Raw genomic sequence first — 18,495 nt, 5'->3', positions numbered from 1 at the left:
GGGAGCCCGGAGCTGGAATCGAACCCGGTACCTCTGCACTGTGAAGCCCACGTGCTAACCACCGGGCTACCGGGCCGCCTGTATTTGTCATTTTCTTCTTAAATCCTATTTTAATTCAAAATCCAGCAGTTTTCTTTGACATGAAATTAGATGAGAGCAAAAATGCCCTGACCCACTCACTCCTTGTAATTGAGCGCCTATTCGTTTGACCCATTGACCACTTTGCAGCACTGCCTCGCTTTGAATTGAGCATTGTCCATTCACTTTGTACTTCCTTGTGTTTATTGTGTTTCACTACAACAACTGAGTACTTAAATATTTATTAGAATGTTTTTTTTCTTTGAATATGTCATTTTAAATCGATCATGAACATTATGGAGTTAGTGGGTTAGCTAGCAGGTTACAAAACTGACAAGAACATAGGATATAGGAAATAGGATACTTGAGACTTTAATGTGCCTGACGTGAGCGCCGACACTCATGAATTTATTCATTTTTTTATTACTTGTTCCAATATAATAGGCAAGGTAACTTTTATTACACAGCCCATTTCTTACACACGGGAACTCAGACAAGCAAGGAAACAACAACTCCTACAGACATTTGCTAAACACACTGTAAGAGGCAATGACACTCACAAGCAAAGCAGAGAAAAAGTAAATACAAAAAGCCCATATATGACAATGTCAAAACACACAAACAGAAAACTTAAAAAAAAATGTAAAAGGAAAAAAAAGAGAAATTACGGACCAGAATTTTCAGACTTTGGTTCATCCAGTTATTTTTTGCTCTAGACACAGTGACACAATTCGTTACTTGAACTGTTGTCATTTGGGGACATTGATAAATATAGCAGTGGGTCATCTGCATCACCATAACATTGGCACTTGCAACTAACCCAGCGGTAACATCTACAGACTAAACAAATGGGCCCAAGGACTGACCTTTGAGGGACCCCACATGTTATGGCTATTCAATCAGATTCAAAACTTCCAATGGTTACAAAGTAACTCAGCAATTTTCGACACATTTCCTGCATGTCGGAAACATTTTATCAATTTTATCAAAAAGTCCACTAAAAAACACTTTCTGTCTATGATTTACGAACGAGACATCCAGCGTTCTCTTTTACGTTCACCTTGACGGCGGCTACATTTTATTTATTTTTTTTAGGTTTTTAGGAAGCTCGCCTGCCTGAAGTGAGCAGTTGATTATTTGCTGTAACTCGGTTTGCACACATTTCACAATAATTTTGAAAAAGTCAGATGGAATTGGCTCACGACAGCTCGTTGATGGTTTCAACTTCTGAACCAAATCTGTGATGGTTTTTTGATCCACCATATCAAATTCTGTCATAGTCATGGAATTATTCCTGGGTGATTTCAAGTACTGCATGATCTTTCACTAAAGTAGCATGCAAATTATTTGCATTTATCTGTTGAGAAGAAGTCGGCCCGGTAGTCCAGTGGTTAGCACGTCGGCTTCACAGTGCAGAGGTACCGGGTTCGATTCCAGCTCCGGCCTCCCTGTGTGGAGTTTGCATGTTCTCCCCGGGCCTGCGTGGGTTTTCTCCGGGTGCTCCGGTTTCCTCCCACATTCCAAAAACATGCGTGGCAGGCTGATTGAACACTCTAAATTGTCCCTAGGTGTGAGTGTGGGTGTGGATGGTTGTTCGTCTCTGTGTGCCCTGCGATTGGCTGGCAACTGATTCAGGGTGTCCCCCGCCTACTGCCCGAAGACGGCTGGGATTGGCTCCAGCACCCCCCGTGACCCTAGTGAGGATCAAGCGGTTCGGAAAATGGATGGATGGATCTGTTGAGAAGAGTTCTGTTGCTATTTGGTTTGGGGGATTTATGAGTTTGTCGACCCCAGTTGAGTTTGCGTATTGTTGAGGTTCTTCGTCATGATTTCAGAAAAGTGTTGTTTAGTTTTCGCTAATAACTCTTTGTTCAAATTACAAAAGACCTTGTCTGTACAGGTCAAAATGAACTTGGGAGTTTAGTTTTTCTCCACATATGCTCCGCTTCCCCGCACTTCAATTTCAAAGTCATGACGTTTGTAGTTCACCTCCAGAGTGATTTTAGGTCGGCATGAAATGGCCTTGGCAGTCAAGGCAGTGCAGAATTTCCAGGTGACCAGTTTATACAATGAGTCAACAAAGACTGCTCCACGTTTTAAGATATCCTTTATTTGTCCCGCAGTGGGGAAATTTACAGTCAGAGTTCAGAAAGGAAACCACAAGGTAGGGAGAGGGAAAAAAATCAAAGTTTAAATCACTGTAAAGTCCTCATTCCCCACTTTCAAAGATAACGCATCTAAAATTCGATAACTTCCATCGATATCACCCCGTAGTCCCGTTTGAACTGAGCCAAAGTTTGTCTGCTAGCTGTTTACAAAGATTACACTGCAGGATTATTGCCAATATGTCATGACAAAGTCCATCGTCCTGTTCCACTTTTCCTCATGGAAAGTTTCAAAAGCTTTATGACATGACATCAAGGTAGGAAGTGTCGTACTCATATTACTCGTACGCTGTGGCATGATTGCCGTTTCCTTTTAGGTCACGCGCTGCAAACAATCTTCATCTTACAACTAAAAGATGCATAGATTGCAATTGTATTTGTTGTGATTAAATATTCGCTAAATCCAGGTGTATTTGTAAGGGAACAAAAAAAAAAAACAGTTGACTCCTAAATTTGTCATTGAGACAAAATAAATGAGGATACGTCATTCGGATTCACACTGTGAATGCATAAGTGAGAATGCCGTTTGCAATGCCAAGGCCAATAGCAGACACTCGCCATCGCAGCACTCGTCATAAAGGGTTTCTTGTTACCATGTCTGTCTGTCTGTCTCTGTTGCCACTGACCTGCATATTAATACTCAAAAGCTCAAAATATGTTCTTGCCTTTTTTACTTCACTGCATGCGACATGGGCGGCCCGGTAGTCCAGTGGTTAGCACGTGGGCTTCACAGTGCAGAGGTACCGGGTTCGATTCCAGCTCCGGCCTCCCTGTGTGGAATTTGCATGTTCTCCCCGGGCCTGCGTGGGTTTTCTCCGGGTGCTCCGGTTTCCTCCCACATTCCAAAAATATGCATGGCAGGCTGATTGAACACTCCAAATTGTCCCTAGGTGTGAGTGTGAGTGCGAATGGTTGTTCGTCTCTGTGTGCCCTGCGATTGGCTGGCAACCGATTCAGGGTGTCCCCCGCCTACTGCCCGGAGACAGCTGGGATAGGCTCCAGCACCCCCCGCGACCCTAGTGAGGATCAAGCGGTTAGGAAGATGAATGAATGAATGCATGCGACATCCACTTTCAGTGTATCGACCCGCAATTCTAGAAGGAATTCCTGGTGCCTCTTTTAGCATTGCGCCGACTGCATAATCGACACGTGGAGTGAATTACGTCTTTGTGTTTGTCTACATTCGTCATCAGGTACTTAAACCAAGTCATGAGGCTGAACTTCACCCGGGAGTCTCACTTGCGCCATTTCAACCGCTTGCTCAGCTACAACCTACAGCAGGAGATGGATTGGCTCAAGTATGTTGTTCTTATTCTAATAGTCATCATCAAAAATGTGGGTATGTGAAGGTGTTTTCCATTCGGTAGATTTTGCTAACTACCAACAAAATGGAAAGTGACATCAAGAACATTGTTGTCGTGAGAATGTGAAACCCAATGCCAACGGCGCACCGGGTTTAAAGCCGATTCTGTTCGTTAATGGGTGATTAACTTGTTGACGCCCGTGCTTGGTGTCATAGTTTCCTCTACACAGACGACCTTTACAACACTGATTACGTTTGTTGCCAGTCAACAACAACAACAACAAAAATCATTATCAAGTGAACCTCAGAAGTTTTGTGAAGTGCCTGTTGTCGATCTATGTTCAGGTCTCTGCTGGAATCCACCCACTCTCCAGTGGTGTTTTGCCACAACGATTGTCAAGAAGGTAAAATCATGCAGATGTATTCACATTTTTGCAATATAAGCACTGTCAAATCGACACTAAAGGTGACAAATTTGTTGCTTCAGGAAACATCTTGCTACTAAAAGACCATCATCAGTCGGACAAACAGAAGCTGATGCTCATTGACTTTGAGTACAGCAGCTATAACTACAGGTATGCTTTGCACACTCCTCACAGGATTGACAAGCCATTCAAGTGCGCAGTTGCAAATGAAACCAACCATTTTATTGTCCTTTGTTCTCTTTCCTCAAAGTGTATTTTCTTTTTATGGTCCACGTACGGTCATTGTTGGATCCTGCACAGCAACACTGACACATGATTTGTGTTCACGAATCATCTTTACCCTTTCATACACAAATAATAACTTAACATCAGGATTTTTTTTTCCTCGAGTGTTAATATAAGTCTTTTCGGCATGAAAAAAAAACAAAAACAATGGCAGGGGATGGCAACACACATAGGGATCCATTGTTGATGTTGATGCATAACTGTGATATTAAGATTCATTCATATAAGAGAAAATAACATTTGAATAGCTGTATAACGACACACACACACACACACACACACACACACACACACACACACACACACACTTATGTCCTATAGAGTAAGGAGTCTCTCGAATTCCGAAAATAACTGCCTCTATCTGTTCTTTTAAAAGAATAGTCAACCTCTTTTCAAATCCAGTTTGAAAACCTGAACATTTATAAGATAAGATAAGATAAGATATCCTTTATTCGTCCCACACTGGGGAAATTTACAGCCTCCAGCAGCAAGAATGTATGTAGAAAGAAGAAAGAGAAAAAAAAAACAACAAACATCTTTCAATTAAATACAATATTAACACAAATGGATAAATCGCAGTACTATTTACAATTTTCCTTCACATCATTTAATTATTATGATTGTTATTTTTTATTCATCAGCCTTCCACATTATGGAAGTTTCATCATAAATCCCTCGAGTCTGATACAAATAGTGTCTGCAGACCGACCAACAGACACTGCAGAATTTGTCAGCCGCCTCCCTCATCCTCTTATAATTATCCCCACCGATAAAGAACTTGCTGCGCATCTCCGAGAAACGTGCGCATGCCGGCAGAGAATCAGAACGCTTAAAACCCGTACAAAAGCGAGATACTCAGCACAAACCTAGATTTATGGGGAAAAGAACACCACTTGGCACACAGCCTGGATGGAATCAATACATCCTCCCAGCAGTCATAATTTATGGCCACCTCGCGGTTTGCAATGTGGAAATACTCTCTGCACTTGTTATGTAACCAGATTTGGCAGGCCAGTGAGAGCAAAACAATGCGGATGCATAGAATAACAGTATCCGGACCTAACGCAATGATGGTGTGTTATGTTTGCCGTCCTGTGTTTAAAACGGTGTTTAAAACATGCTCGCGTGTCCTTGAGAGCATGTTCATCATACCGTTTACGGCTTTGAATGGGAAACCGAATGCGCCGCATAGCACGGCAACACTGTAGCTGACACCGGTTTTGACTCACAGTGAAGAGCAGACAAAGCTTTCATTTTTCTCCCACGGACCTTTTGTCCAGTCCCCAAGCTCTACCCCCCACCCCACCCTTGCACAGCCCCTTTAAGGCTCCCCATATGCTGTGGCCATGTGACTTACTGGACACAAATGGCATACTACACACACACACAACCTGTGAACACTGCTCTTGAATTTCCGTGGGAAAACAGCCCTCAAAATAGACACACTACAACTAATTCTAAATCTATTAATCTCTCTCTCTCTCTCTCTCTCTCTCTCTCTCTAATATATATATATATATATATATATCCATCCATCTTCCGAACCGCTTGATCCTCACTAGAGTCGCGGGGGGTGCTGGAGCCGATCCCAGCTGTCTCCGGGCAGTAGGCGGGGGACACCCTGAATCGGTTGCCAGCCAATCGCAGGGCACACAGAGACGAACAACCATTCGCACTCACACTCACACCTAGGGACAATTTAGAGTGTTCAATCAGCCTGCCACGCATGTTTTTTGGAATGTGGGAGGAAACCGGAGCACCCGGAGAAAACCCACGCAGGCCCGGGGAGAACATGCAAACTCCACACAGGGAGGCCGGAGCTGGAATCGAACCCGGTACCTCTGCACTGTGAAGCCAACGTGCTAACCACTGGACTACCGGGCCGCCCCTGTATATATATATTTTTTATATATATTTTAAAAATCATATACAGTAATCCCTCCTTTATTGCGGTTAATGGGGACCAAAACCACCCGCGATAAACGAAAATCCGCAAAGTAGTGACACCCCCCCCCCTCCATATAGGTAAATGTACTGTACATAATATTTATAAGGCCAAATTTATTGGTATACATGCATGTAGAAGTACATTTTGAAGTAATTAACATGACTTAATGCTGTATACTAATGGATTTAAATATTGGATTGGATACAACTTTATTGTCAAATGTGCTGTATGTAATCTCTATTCTCTCTCAACATAAAACAAAAAACAAGAGGATGTATAAGTTAGGTTAGTTTATGAAAATACAGTAATCATATACATGTAGCACAGTATATGTTGCTCTATGTGACCCGCTGTTGTTTTGCTGACTTTTGCTGCTTCTCGCGGACCTTTTACGGACTTAAAAAAAAAATCGATGTGACTTAAAAAAAAAATTAGGAATATGTTTGAAAAAATCCACGATGCACTGAAGCTGCGATAAACGAACCGATAAACTGTAATGCGTATACTGTCTGTCCACCGTGACGTGACCTACTTTGAAGCAGAAGGCCAATGTCGTGGCTGCGTCAACGTGGCCCATCAAAAGCAATCGACCGATGAATAGATTGCATTTGAATTCCAACAATTCAAACAAATAATGTTAAAAAAAAAACATTTGCTAGGATTTGGTATATCAAGAAAGTGGGCTTTAAATACAGTTTAAATGGAACCCGCTTCTGTGAACTGAAGAATTGTGTCAAGTGAATGAGAAAGATGTCTGCCGTAGTTGCGTAGTGGAGGCGATGTTCTCAGGGCTTCATTTAATAGGCATTGGGATTGAAATAAACGTGCAAATGGAACATTTCCTGACGCGTACTGGAGAGATCTTTGCTTTGCACTATGTTAGAAACCGTGAGAGAAAAGTGGCAATCTCAACGTATCTTAAAATTTCTAAAGCAGGCATTATCCATTTTTTTAGATGGCAGTTCTTTATTTCAGTTTGTGGTTGTTTGGTTCAACCTTTTCTGGAATTGGCCTGCTGGGTTTCTGTTGCTGTGAAGAGCTACAATGCCACATGCAGGGCTTCAGTGCAGGGAGCCTCACAACAAAAGAAGTTGAACCTACTTGAAAAACAAGATCTCATGCTCTCCTCAAGTGGACAAAAGTGCATGAAAACACACCGAGTTGGACGCGGCACTGTTATTAAAGCACTGATGTTATTACTATCTTATTACTGTTCAATTACTATCTTTTGTAATCACAACACTTCATTGAGCCCTCGCTACAAGAGATTATTGCTGGATAAAGCCAAACGAAAACCAAAATAATATCAGGTCCGCTGTCTATATGAAGATTTATTACCATCCGTCATATTTTGTCATTTTGTGGGAACATAAATCATCGGAAACATATTTTTTCATTTGTTGCAGGGGATTTGATATCGGCAACCATTTCTGTGAGTGGATGTATGACTACAACTGTGACGAGTTTCCCTTCTTCAAAGTGAAAGCGCAAGCTTACCCTTGCAAGGCTCAACAGGTGTGTGGGCTGCAGTGTAATGAACTTCTTTTTTGGGGGGGGGGGGGTGCTTTCCGCGTCAAATACTGACCTCAGCAACCTTGTGTCGTCTCCGAGCAGCTCCACTTCATTGAAAATTACCTGCGCGCGTCCCCTGAAGGATTCGACTGCTTAAGTCAAGAGGACCAAATGAAAATGAAGGAGGAGCTTTACACAGAGGTCAACAGGTCAGTAAAATGACCACATTTTACACTGTAAGACAATTGATGGCAAAGACAGGCAACATCGGAGACACGTGTCGGTGTGCTTTGCTTTGGAAAACAGATTCTCCCTTGCATCCCACTTCTTTTGGGGCTTGTGGTCCATCATCCAGGCCCGTCTATCGACCATCAAGTTCGGATATCTGGTGAGTGATGCGATTACCTACTTTGACACCATTATTTGAATGTTGACTCTTTCGGGAAAAGCGGCTACTACAGTGGCCAGCTTATCGTGTTATCAGCTTACAGGGTGCATGGAAGGGTTAAGAAAAGCAAATCGACGTGAATACGAAAACTAAACAGTAAGCACGAATGACCTGCAGAGTTGGAGCAGTTCATATGTTTTGGTAAGAACTGGTCGGCATAGGTCAGGTCAGATTGTCAACCACCATGTCAAAATGTCTTGAGTATTTGCACTTTGACACATTGCACTCGAATTTGTGGGTCACACACACCTATCAACACTCGAGACCTCTGCCCATTTGTCAGCTTTCAAATCATGTGCGAGCAGCTGCGGTATGTTGTGCGAGACCCAAATCCAGCTCATAAATCAAAGGAAACAAAACAAACCAGTTCTGACAAACACTTTCACAACCTCTTATCACAAGACACTCTTTGTATGCAACAATATTAGAAACCATTTGTTTTGTTGGATCACAAACTGAAGACAAGTACTCTTGATGGACTTGTAAATGCGGTATAAGTTTGCACTAAAAAGTGATTCGGAGCATGTTTTAAATGAGAAAATACATCCGTATGAACGCTATCTTTAAGTGAATGTAACCCCCCCCCCCCACCCACCCCCCCACCCAGGATCCCAATTGTACTTATTTTTTGGTCTGTTTCCTGGTTGAGGTTGTACAGTATGTTTTTTTTATGTATGATAAATTTTATTTCCAAATACACTAGTAGTGTAGGCGGCCCGGTAGTCCAGTGGTTAGCACGTCGGCTTCACAGTGCAGAGGTACCGGGTTCGATTCCAGCTCCGGCCTCCCTGTGTGGAGTTTGCATGTTCTCCCCGGGCCTGCGTGGGTTTTCTCCGGGTGCTCCGGTTTCCTCCCACATTCCAAAAACATGCGTGGCAGGCTGATTGAACACTCTAAATTGTCCCTCGGTGTGAGTGTGAGTGCGAATGGTTGTTCGTTTCTGTGTGCCCTGCGATTGGCTGGCAACCGATTCAGGGTGTCCCCCGCCTACTGCCCGGAGACAGCTGGGATAGGCTCCAGCACCCCCCGCGACCCTAGTGAGGATCAAGCGGCTCGGAAGATGAATGAATGAATAGTGTATCAAATACCTAACGATGCAAATTGGCAAAGCACAGTTAGCACACCCGCCTCACAGTCAAGAGACCGAACGAACCCCCTGAGGTTTGATCAAACTGAGGTTGAGAACCACTGATCTAAGCTGACTGAAATCATCCAACTTTTACAATACTTCTATTAAAAATGCAAAGTGGATGATGTGCCCCGACTCCTAATCTGTGTTTTCTGCAAATGGTGTACTTTGTATAGGAGTACGCCCAGGACAGATTTGATGCCTACTTCCAGCAGAAGAAAATGTGGGCCGTCTAACGGAGCAAGAAGATTGGACCACCTTTTGAGCTGAGCGAGGTCATGCTAGCCGATACAGATTCCATGCTTTACTTACACTCTGCCACAAGAGTATGTGCTGGCTGCTGTTGGTGCCGGCGGTGCCAAATTGAATCACAAGTCCGGGTGCTCATCTTCACCCCAAATTCCGCTGCAGCGCAAAGTCTCAACTGCTCGCTGACAGATAATCTTGTCAGGCCTATCTCTGCTTGTGCATTGCTCTGTGAATCTAACTAATACATGCCATGACTGATGGAGATCGAAAATGGATTTCGGTTGAAGCTAGACTGGACGCATTAACATTGCATCAATGTGTCAACGTATTGCTCCTTCTGAGGGAAAGAGCCAAAAGTGAACCTCTTGTGGTAGTTTTCTGCTTACTTAAGCATCCAACTATGTATATTATGAAAATATATATATATATACCTCAAAGTACCAATAACTCTGTTACTAACTTCTTGCTGGTGGGATTATTAGGACTTGATATTATACAGTTGGTATATATGCAATTTTAGGTGTCGCCATGATTTTTAGGCCAGTGAAAGGGATCATGTTGTATTTCCATGTATTTGAATTTTGAGTTTCTGGGTTGAACATGCTTCAATTCAAATCATCAACCGTCGTAGATTAATCCATCCATCCATCCATCGATTTTCCGCTTATCCGGGGTCAGGTCACGGGGGCAGCAGCTTTAGGAGGGAAGCCCAGACTTTCCTCTCCCCAGCCACTTCATCAAGCTCTTCCTGGCGGATCCCGAGGCGCCCAGGCCAGCTGAGTGACAGTCTCTCCAGCGTGTCTTGGGTCGTCCCCGGGGTCGCCTGCCGGTGGGACATGCCCGGAACACCTCACCAGGGAGGCGTCCAGGAGGCATCCTAATTAGATGCCCGAGCCGCCTCATCTGGCTCCTCTCGATGTGGAGGAGAATCGGCTCGACTCGGAGCCCCTCCCGGATGACTGAGCTTCTCACCTTATCTCTAAGGGAGAGCCCGGACACCCTGCGGAGAAAACTCATTTCGGCCGCTTGTATCTGGGATCTCGTTCTGCACACATCTTTGTACACTTGTGGTGTGAACTTGGATAAGTGCGATAAGAACAGATCCCAGTAGTGACGGCTCCACAGAACGACGTCATTCCATCTTTGCGTTCTTTGTTGCCTTACTCTCCGTTGGCATTTGGGAAATTAAATGTCAACACAATTCAGACATATAGTTTTGATTTACATTATTTACAGTTCAATGGAAAATGAACTATGCACAGTATTAAACTATTTTTTTATACCAAGCAGTATAATATTGGCCAAAGAAGAAAAAAAAAACATTCAAATTATTAACATGTCATTACATTTGTGCATTTTTGTTTTGTTTTGGACATGGAAAAAAACAAAACAACTATATTGTTTTGCACAATTGTCAATACCCACGAGAGCTGTCAAGGAAATCAAAAGAAACAGACTGCTCCTCTTGGAGAATGCAGCTTGGATGGTTATTCTACTCAATCCCCTTCGTCATTGGGCATCCACTCTACTTAATATTTTACGTTAACTGTTGAAATGCTTTCCACTCGATGTCGCTTTGTGACGAAACCTGTGCAATACTTCAAAAGATTCATGCATTTTCATTGCTTTACAAATGCGTTTGAACACTTGATACCATCCGATATCATGCTGAAGCGCTACAAGACAGTATACTTCCTCAGAGAATTCAAGACATTTTGTTAGCGTAGCATTCAACCACTGAAACAAATTTTCTGGTGAGGAATGCAAGTGCCGTATTTTCTGCACGATAAGGCGCCTCGGATCCAAAAGTCCACCTTCAATGAATGGCCTATTTTAAAACACTGCATCATCATAAGGCGCATAGAATACAAGCTACAATAGTGGTTGTGGTTGCGCTATGCATCCACTAGATCAGGGGTCGGCAACCTATGGCTCGCGAGCCAGATGTGGCTCTTTTGATGATTGTATCTGGCCCGCAGATAAAACAAAATTATTCCCGCTAGTTTAATCCATCGATTTTTCACTGCTCACGTTCTGTTGCTGCAGTCGGCGGCAGGAGCAATTTTAATTGGATGATGCTGCCCTACGTAGGCTGTTGCTGGGGGAAACAGGTAAACGCCCCCTTTTGAATAAGCCTGCTCAAAGCTTAAAGCCAATCCTTCGACGGATAAAATAGCGAAAAGAAAAAAAGATGACAAGTATGGTCGAGTTCAGGACGAATGGTCCGAAGGATTCGTCTTTGTGGAGAGAACAGGTTCTGCGGTGTGTCTGATTTGCAAATACCAAAATACGGTCAAATGTAATGCGGCACTTTGACACGCGCCATGCTACGTTCGCATCAAAATACGCTGCGGCAGACAATAGGAGGGAAGCGTGCAAGCTACTGAGCAGGCTGCAAGGTGACTATAATTCCACTCCTTTTGCTGGAGCTTTAGCAATCGTGAGTAACGGAAAACCATTCACGTAAATAGTGAGTATTATAACATTATTTAAAAGTATACATTCGGCGGCTTATACTGACATTTTGTTGAATTCACTATTATATATATATATATATATATATATATATATATATATATATATATATATATATATACAAGGCGGCCCGGTAGTCCAGTGGTTAGCACGTCGGCTTCACAGTGCAGAGGTACCGGGTTCGATTCCAGCTCCGGCCTCCCTGTGTGGAGTTTGCATGTTCTCCCCGGGCCTGCGTGGGTTTTCTCCGGGTGCTCCGGTTTCCTCCCACATTCCAAAAATATGCTTGGCAGGCTGATTGAACACTCTAAATTGTCCCTGCGATTGGCTGGCAACCGATTCAGGGTGTCCCCCGCCTACTGCCCGGAGACGGCTGGGATGGGCTCCGGCACCCCCCGCGACCCTAGTGAGGATCAAGCGGTACGGAAGATGAATGAATGAATATATATATATATATAATGCGCGTCGTCCCGCACGCGGTCTGTCCATTCCGTCTGTCCCTTTTCAAAACATACCTACTTCACCGCGCCGCCACTGCGCCGCTCAGGCAGTGGCTCACTACGATCGCGTGGGCATCTTAGCGAAAAAATGTTGTCTACCCACAAGCATTGCAATGAAATTGTTAGTTATTTAGTAGAGCTAAACATCTCTTTATTTTCGCGATAAGCAATGAAGATGAACAAAAAGTTGAACCAAGCAACAACACTTTTGTGGGCCGAAGGCCCACCTTACCAGCCTTCCGCAGGAACTAGCTGATGAGCCGCCCGGACGGCGGCGAACCAGCTAGTATATATATATGGCGCTATGCTTAAGGGAATACAATACAATACAGTACAGCTTTATTTAAATTGAGCCTTCACAACCACTGCAGCTGTAACAATGAGAAACGCATAAAATACAAATGGCATTGCAAAACAATGAATGAAACGTTATGAAGACACTTGATTCAACAAACAGGCACGGAAACCTTGTGGGGCTCACACCCACAAGGGACTAAATATCCTTAAAGGCCTTGCTTGTCTCCTCCCTTCAGCAGTTAATGATGCTTTTGGTATTAGCTTCGTTTCATAATGGCTGCGCAGAGCTCACAAAGTAGTTGTCTGAGTGTGTGTCAGTGAATGGACATGTCAATTCGTGTCGGGCAGAACTATTTTAGCTTCCAATTGGGTCCTGCTAATGATCACCACTAAATGGCATTGGAACACGAACGGAAGCAACTCACTGGGGAATCTAAAGAGACTGCACCACCATACGTAAGGCACATCGGATTTATAGGGCGCACTGTCAGCTTTTGGGAAAATCGAATGCTTTTAGGTGCGCCTTATAGTGCGGAACATACGGTATATGTATTAGTATAATGCAAGTATGTAATGTTTTATTAAATATTGAACATACGTCACTGTTCCAAATCCACTCGTTTGAGCCAGCTAATCTAGCGACAATTGGCTTGCCAAGTATCGTGACAGTCTGACAGAGTGGTTTAAGTTGGCAACCCTGAAATAAGCTAACACTGGGTGGTGGTCTAACAAATGTGTTTAGTGCTGCATCCATGCAACATTCTACAGTGGGGTCTGACTTTTGAGCCACTTAGTTTGATTTTGTGAACCCGCAAAATGTGATCCTGTAAAAGGTATCGTTGGCATTACCTCATAGTGTTGATATAAAAGTCATGGCTCTTAATATGTGATTTACTCTGTTCTACTATATGCCAGTCGTCTGGTGCTTGAACCATCCAAATGTCCTTGAATGCCCAGTGTAAGCATTTTTGATCTCAAAGGACTGGGGGCGGAGCGGGGGGGGGGGGGCGTATATGTACTTTAAACTGGGATTCATTTGACTTGTTTTATTTTGCATGCATTTTTTTTTAAAGTACTTGACAGTTGTCCTTTTTAAATGTGTGCGCGCGTACGTGTGTGTTACATAATTTGGAGACGCAATTGGGACTAAGGGTGCATCAAAATATTGTCCATTCGACCAAACAAGATCATTTTGGTTTTCACATGTGAAAATATGAGCCAAGTTTTATTCTTTAGTTACGTTTAATAGAATGTGTGTGTTAGCTTTTGGTTTGTGTGACATGACACAAAGACGTCTATCCTTTTTTTTTTGAGCAAATGTTTAATAGTTATCACAATTCTGAATGAAATGATCTGTCATAAAGAGGGCCCTGCCTGGTTGAAGCTCCTGTTGATCTGGCCAAGGACCAACAAACTAACTCAGTGCCACAAGCCTCGAGCATCATTAAGTCACACAAAGTCATCTTAGTTATTTGCATGTCTTGAACAAATCACACTGAGACCAAATTTTAGTCCCTTGTCTCAGGCAAGCCCCACCTTCAAATTTTATATTTGGTCCAAACCTAAACATCCACCACAAAGGTTTTAAAAGTTCATCCCTATTGAGGCAAAAGTCTTAACCACTGTGATTATTTTAACATCACTGGTCCATGGCTCTTTTATCATTGTTGTTTTTTTTTTGGTTTTTTTTTTTTTTAGACTGTGTATATATTTCTGCCGCACTTTTTTCCAAAGTTGCTTGGTAATTGTAAATTGTTGATGCAAAACATTTTCATGTTAAAGAAAAATGATTGTTGTCATTATTGCTGAACACTGCATAAGTGCATATTTTGTGTTCACTTTGGGCCAATAGAAACCGAATGGAAGCAACATAGTCACTTCTTGCAATGTGAAATAACTAAGATTGTGATTCTCTGTGATTATACTTGTACTTGTAATACACGTGTTGTGACATTCAGTACAACACTAGTGGTGATGAATCATTAACGAAACTGAAAAGGGTTGAAGTTGAACTACTGCAGCACAGAAAGAATGACACCCCCCCCCCTTCACTTGTATTTCTGCTTTGCACAAAAAATAAAAATTAAAAGCATAAACTACAGCTGGGGCAAGATCTGGTTTGGCTTTTTGTCATGGGGGGATGGGGGGGACTGGCTTTGATCTAAATGGTCCCATTCACACAACAATTTAACAATGTCATATAACATAAGATAAGAAAAACCTTTATTAGTCTCACAATGGAGAAATTCCCAATTCACAGCAGCAAAGTTATGAAAGTAAGAAGTAGAACAACAAAATATAGGAGCTGCTGGAAAGGCAGCCACTCTCGCTGTGCCATTTTGAAGTCAAAATAACTATATATCCCTGCTTAAAAGCATTTGCTTGTAAAAAAAAAAGGCAGAAATGAAAAAAAAAATAAAAATAAAAATCAAACAACCACGTGTAGTGGATGCAGTGCAGCCAAGGGAAATGCTAACTAATCAAGAGATTCAACTGTTGGGATTAAATTAGCACAGTTTGAATAGAAAAAATGGAACTGCATACAAATTGCAAATGTAGGTGCTGTTTTTAGGCCAGCCTTGCTGGCCGTGACCTTTCACCGCGGAGTAATGCTGCATTTTTTACTTGAAAGGAATGCAAACCCACAGAAAACAAGTGGGGGGAAGGATGAAGGCCACTGGCTTGTTTGCAAGCACTTAGCTGGCCCCATCCGTTCTGAGACCGTCTTGAAGCAAAGTTAGTGGATATATTCTCTCTTATCACAAGAAATATGGCAATTTGCATGTAAGGTGAGCAGAGTTGATCAGAAATAATAATTGGCCCTCTGGGCTTTCTTGACATATAAGCAAGGAAGGATTTGGCCTGTAACATCTGCTGACATGCAGACAGACGGGGGGGCAAGAATGCAGCGGAGAGGAATGTTGTTACAGACAAAGAGGTCTGCGAGGCTAAATAGTTGAAATGATCAGCTGTGCCGTTTTGTCCAGACAGGTTGCTTCTTTACATCCCTATGTCCTAATCTGCGGCGTTACATTTGCTCAGATGTAGCCAGAGCAATATTACAACTGACCCCCGTGCAAGAGTTTCAGAGGATGACAGCAATTATGGATTGCTGCATTAGAGTGAATTACGCGCTGTCCTGCTGCGATGACAACGCACAATTCACGCTAAGCAGACAAGCAATGGCGAATACGTCTATTCGGGGAGAGGCGTATATTTGGGTATTGACTAAATGATCTGCAGCGTCTGTTAGTGTGAAAAATATATACCGGTAGTTTATTCCGTTTGGTATTAGCTCATACATGCACCTTAAAGATACCAACAGAGCGCGTCGCCTTTTAGACCATAATATGAGAAACAAATACTTTCTTGCCAAAAAGAAACAAACAAAAAAACAATCCAAATCAGTGATGGTTATGCTTTTCAAGGCAAGGTAAATCAACTGGATTCATATCGCTCATTTCAGACGCGAGGTGTGCTTCACATAATTAAAAATACAACATTTAAAAACAAAGGGGAGGAAAAAAAACAACCCACACACAAAAAGAAGAATTTAAAACATTTAAAAGCAAAGTAGAGAAAGTATTTTGCTAAAAATACTAAAAGAGCGTACAGCGCAAGAACAAGATTTTAGATTCGAAATGCTTCAAAAGACGTGAACCATAGTTAAGGGAAAGGTAGAACATTTTAACCTGGATTTAAAATGGCTGACTTCAGTTATGGTGGCAGCTTTTATTGCATTGGCGTGCAGCATACCCACTAATCCAGAATTACTATTCACAATTAATTTATTTAATAATAGGGAGCAGAATTTACTAAACTGTGATCTGAAAGAGAAAATGGAATAATGGTGATCTGAAATACTGTATCGGTTGTCCTCTTGGCCATCTTGACCTTGTAGCAAGACATTGTTTGGCATGTAGCACCTGCTGACACACAGACAGTGGCAAGAATGCAGCGTCGAGGAATGTAATCACAGATAAAGAGGACTGTGAGGCTCAATAGTTTTTACTCTTAGAGTGGTGGGTTTTAAAGGGTATCCATCCATAAAGGGAAAATGTGCATTTAGGCTGGTATGTGGTGAATACTGAGAGAGAGAGAGAGAGAGAGAGAGAGAGAGAGAGAGAGAGAGAGAGAGACAGAGACTCATCTCACTCAACATTCTCCTCTTCTCTCAAAATTGTATGCTTGCTTTACCAATTTTCACTAAATTGCCTTAAAAAATCCAAACATTTGGACGGAGCCCACATTACTCACATTTGCGACAGCAGTGATTCCCAAAGAGTATGCCAGGGCACAATAGGGTGCCGCCCGAACTTATCAAATTTCCCATAGTTGGTGAGAACATGATTTATGAGTAACAAATTATGTATCTTTGTCCATCTATCTATGCCAGCAACCTATAGTGACAGAAAGAGCAAATACATTGTATTCTATTAGATGGCAAAAAGTATTAAATTAACTTTTAAATTTAACTTTTACCTCGTCTTTTGGTGACGATATAGCAACTACCATTTTCTCACAGCCGAAAGTTCATCCGTTGGCGAGTAACGCAAGTACAGAAAGATTAGTTGAATTTTCTGGTCTGTACCATCTCAGTCTAGCGGTGACAGCCCCAAAAGTACCGACATTGAAGCCTCTCGTTCGCAACATTCGCCACGTGAAGACAGAAATAAACCCAGATACCCTCCCTCCTCCAATGAATGTATGTACTACTGTAGCAGGCTGTTCCCTTCTTTTGTTCGTCCTCCCCTCCTCTACCCGAGTTGCAGGTTACTCTCTCAGCTTCTTCGTAGTCTGCTGCCAGTCCCTTACACACTGGTGCCATCTACTGGTAGGGAGTGGTACTGACAATAATGCTCAACTAACTATCAAATGTCTTTTTTTATTGTCAAACCATTCGACAAACAAAGAGTGGAAAAGTACAAGTAAAAGCCCAAAAATGTAACTGACTGCTAAAGCAGAGTCATCATCTCTATTGATATTTACGAGTTAGATTTAGAGCGTTCAAATGTAAAGATTTCATTATAGAAGACACTCTAACGACTCGGCCACCACGATGCCATGAAACGACCATTCCTAATCATCACTCACTTCTTTACACGTGATACTATACGTACTGTACGTATTAAAATGGAGAAAACGGCGCTACCTGATGGGCTAATGTCAGATCGCAATTTGCGGAACGGCTTACAGGTTCCACGGACATTGGCAAGATTGCACAAATAGTAGAACCGAGATGATACCACCGGGAGGTTGATCAATTTTTGATGTTCCGCGACTGTGACAACAAGAGCAAGAATAGAAAGAGGAAACGTTTGTTTGTTTTTTGGTTTATTGTGTAAATCAAATCGCACACTATGTATTAAACATATTATTCATTGTGTATTCATCTTTTGAAATTCATGGAACAGGCAGCACAGCACAACAGTGGATACCAAGTATGCCTCACAGGAATGAGCTTCTTGATTTCACTTCCCACTCAGACCTTCCACTGTGTTTTGTGGGTACTGCGGCTTCCTCCCATTTAAGAAAAAATGCATGTTACGTTTTGTTATTACCCTGAATTGTTTTATTTTTGCTGCAATTGACTTGACTGGCTACAAATCCAGTCAGCTAAAATATGATCCCAGCCCCGCATAATCCTAAAGATGTACAGAAAATTGATGGATGGAATTAAT

The 18,495-nt window shown here is 42.4% G+C and overlaps 1 protein-coding gene across 3 annotated transcripts in view; it reads left to right on the top strand.

Moving 5' to 3' along the window:
• chka (choline kinase alpha) overlaps positions 1-14,915 on the top strand; it is a 28,436-nt gene extending 13,521 nt beyond the window's left edge. For all 3 annotated transcript variants that reach the window (XM_052062138.1, XM_052062139.1, XM_052062140.1), the window contains 7 exons: positions 3,437-3,541; positions 3,892-3,950; positions 4,034-4,121; positions 7,611-7,719; positions 7,819-7,925; positions 8,023-8,104; positions 9,470-14,915. In XM_052062138.1, the coding sequence (XP_051918098.1) occupies positions 3,437-3,541; positions 3,892-3,950; positions 4,034-4,121; positions 7,611-7,719; positions 7,819-7,925; positions 8,023-8,104; positions 9,470-9,529 (610 nt within the window). In that variant the 3' untranslated portion in view covers positions 9,530-14,915. The remainder of the gene's footprint in view (positions 1-3,436; positions 3,542-3,891; positions 3,951-4,033; positions 4,122-7,610; positions 7,720-7,818; positions 7,926-8,022; positions 8,105-9,469) is intronic.
• The last annotated feature ends 3,580 nt before the right edge of the window (positions 14,916-18,495 follow it).

Source organism: Hippocampus zosterae, chromosome 3 (assembly GCF_025434085.1).
Source record: "Hippocampus zosterae strain Florida chromosome 3, ASM2543408v3, whole genome shotgun sequence".
Classification (NCBI taxonomy): Eukaryota; Metazoa; Chordata; class Actinopteri; order Syngnathiformes; family Syngnathidae; genus Hippocampus; species Hippocampus zosterae.
Note: the sequence above shows the minus strand (reverse complement) of the source record. Positions and strands in the feature narration are given on the sequence as shown.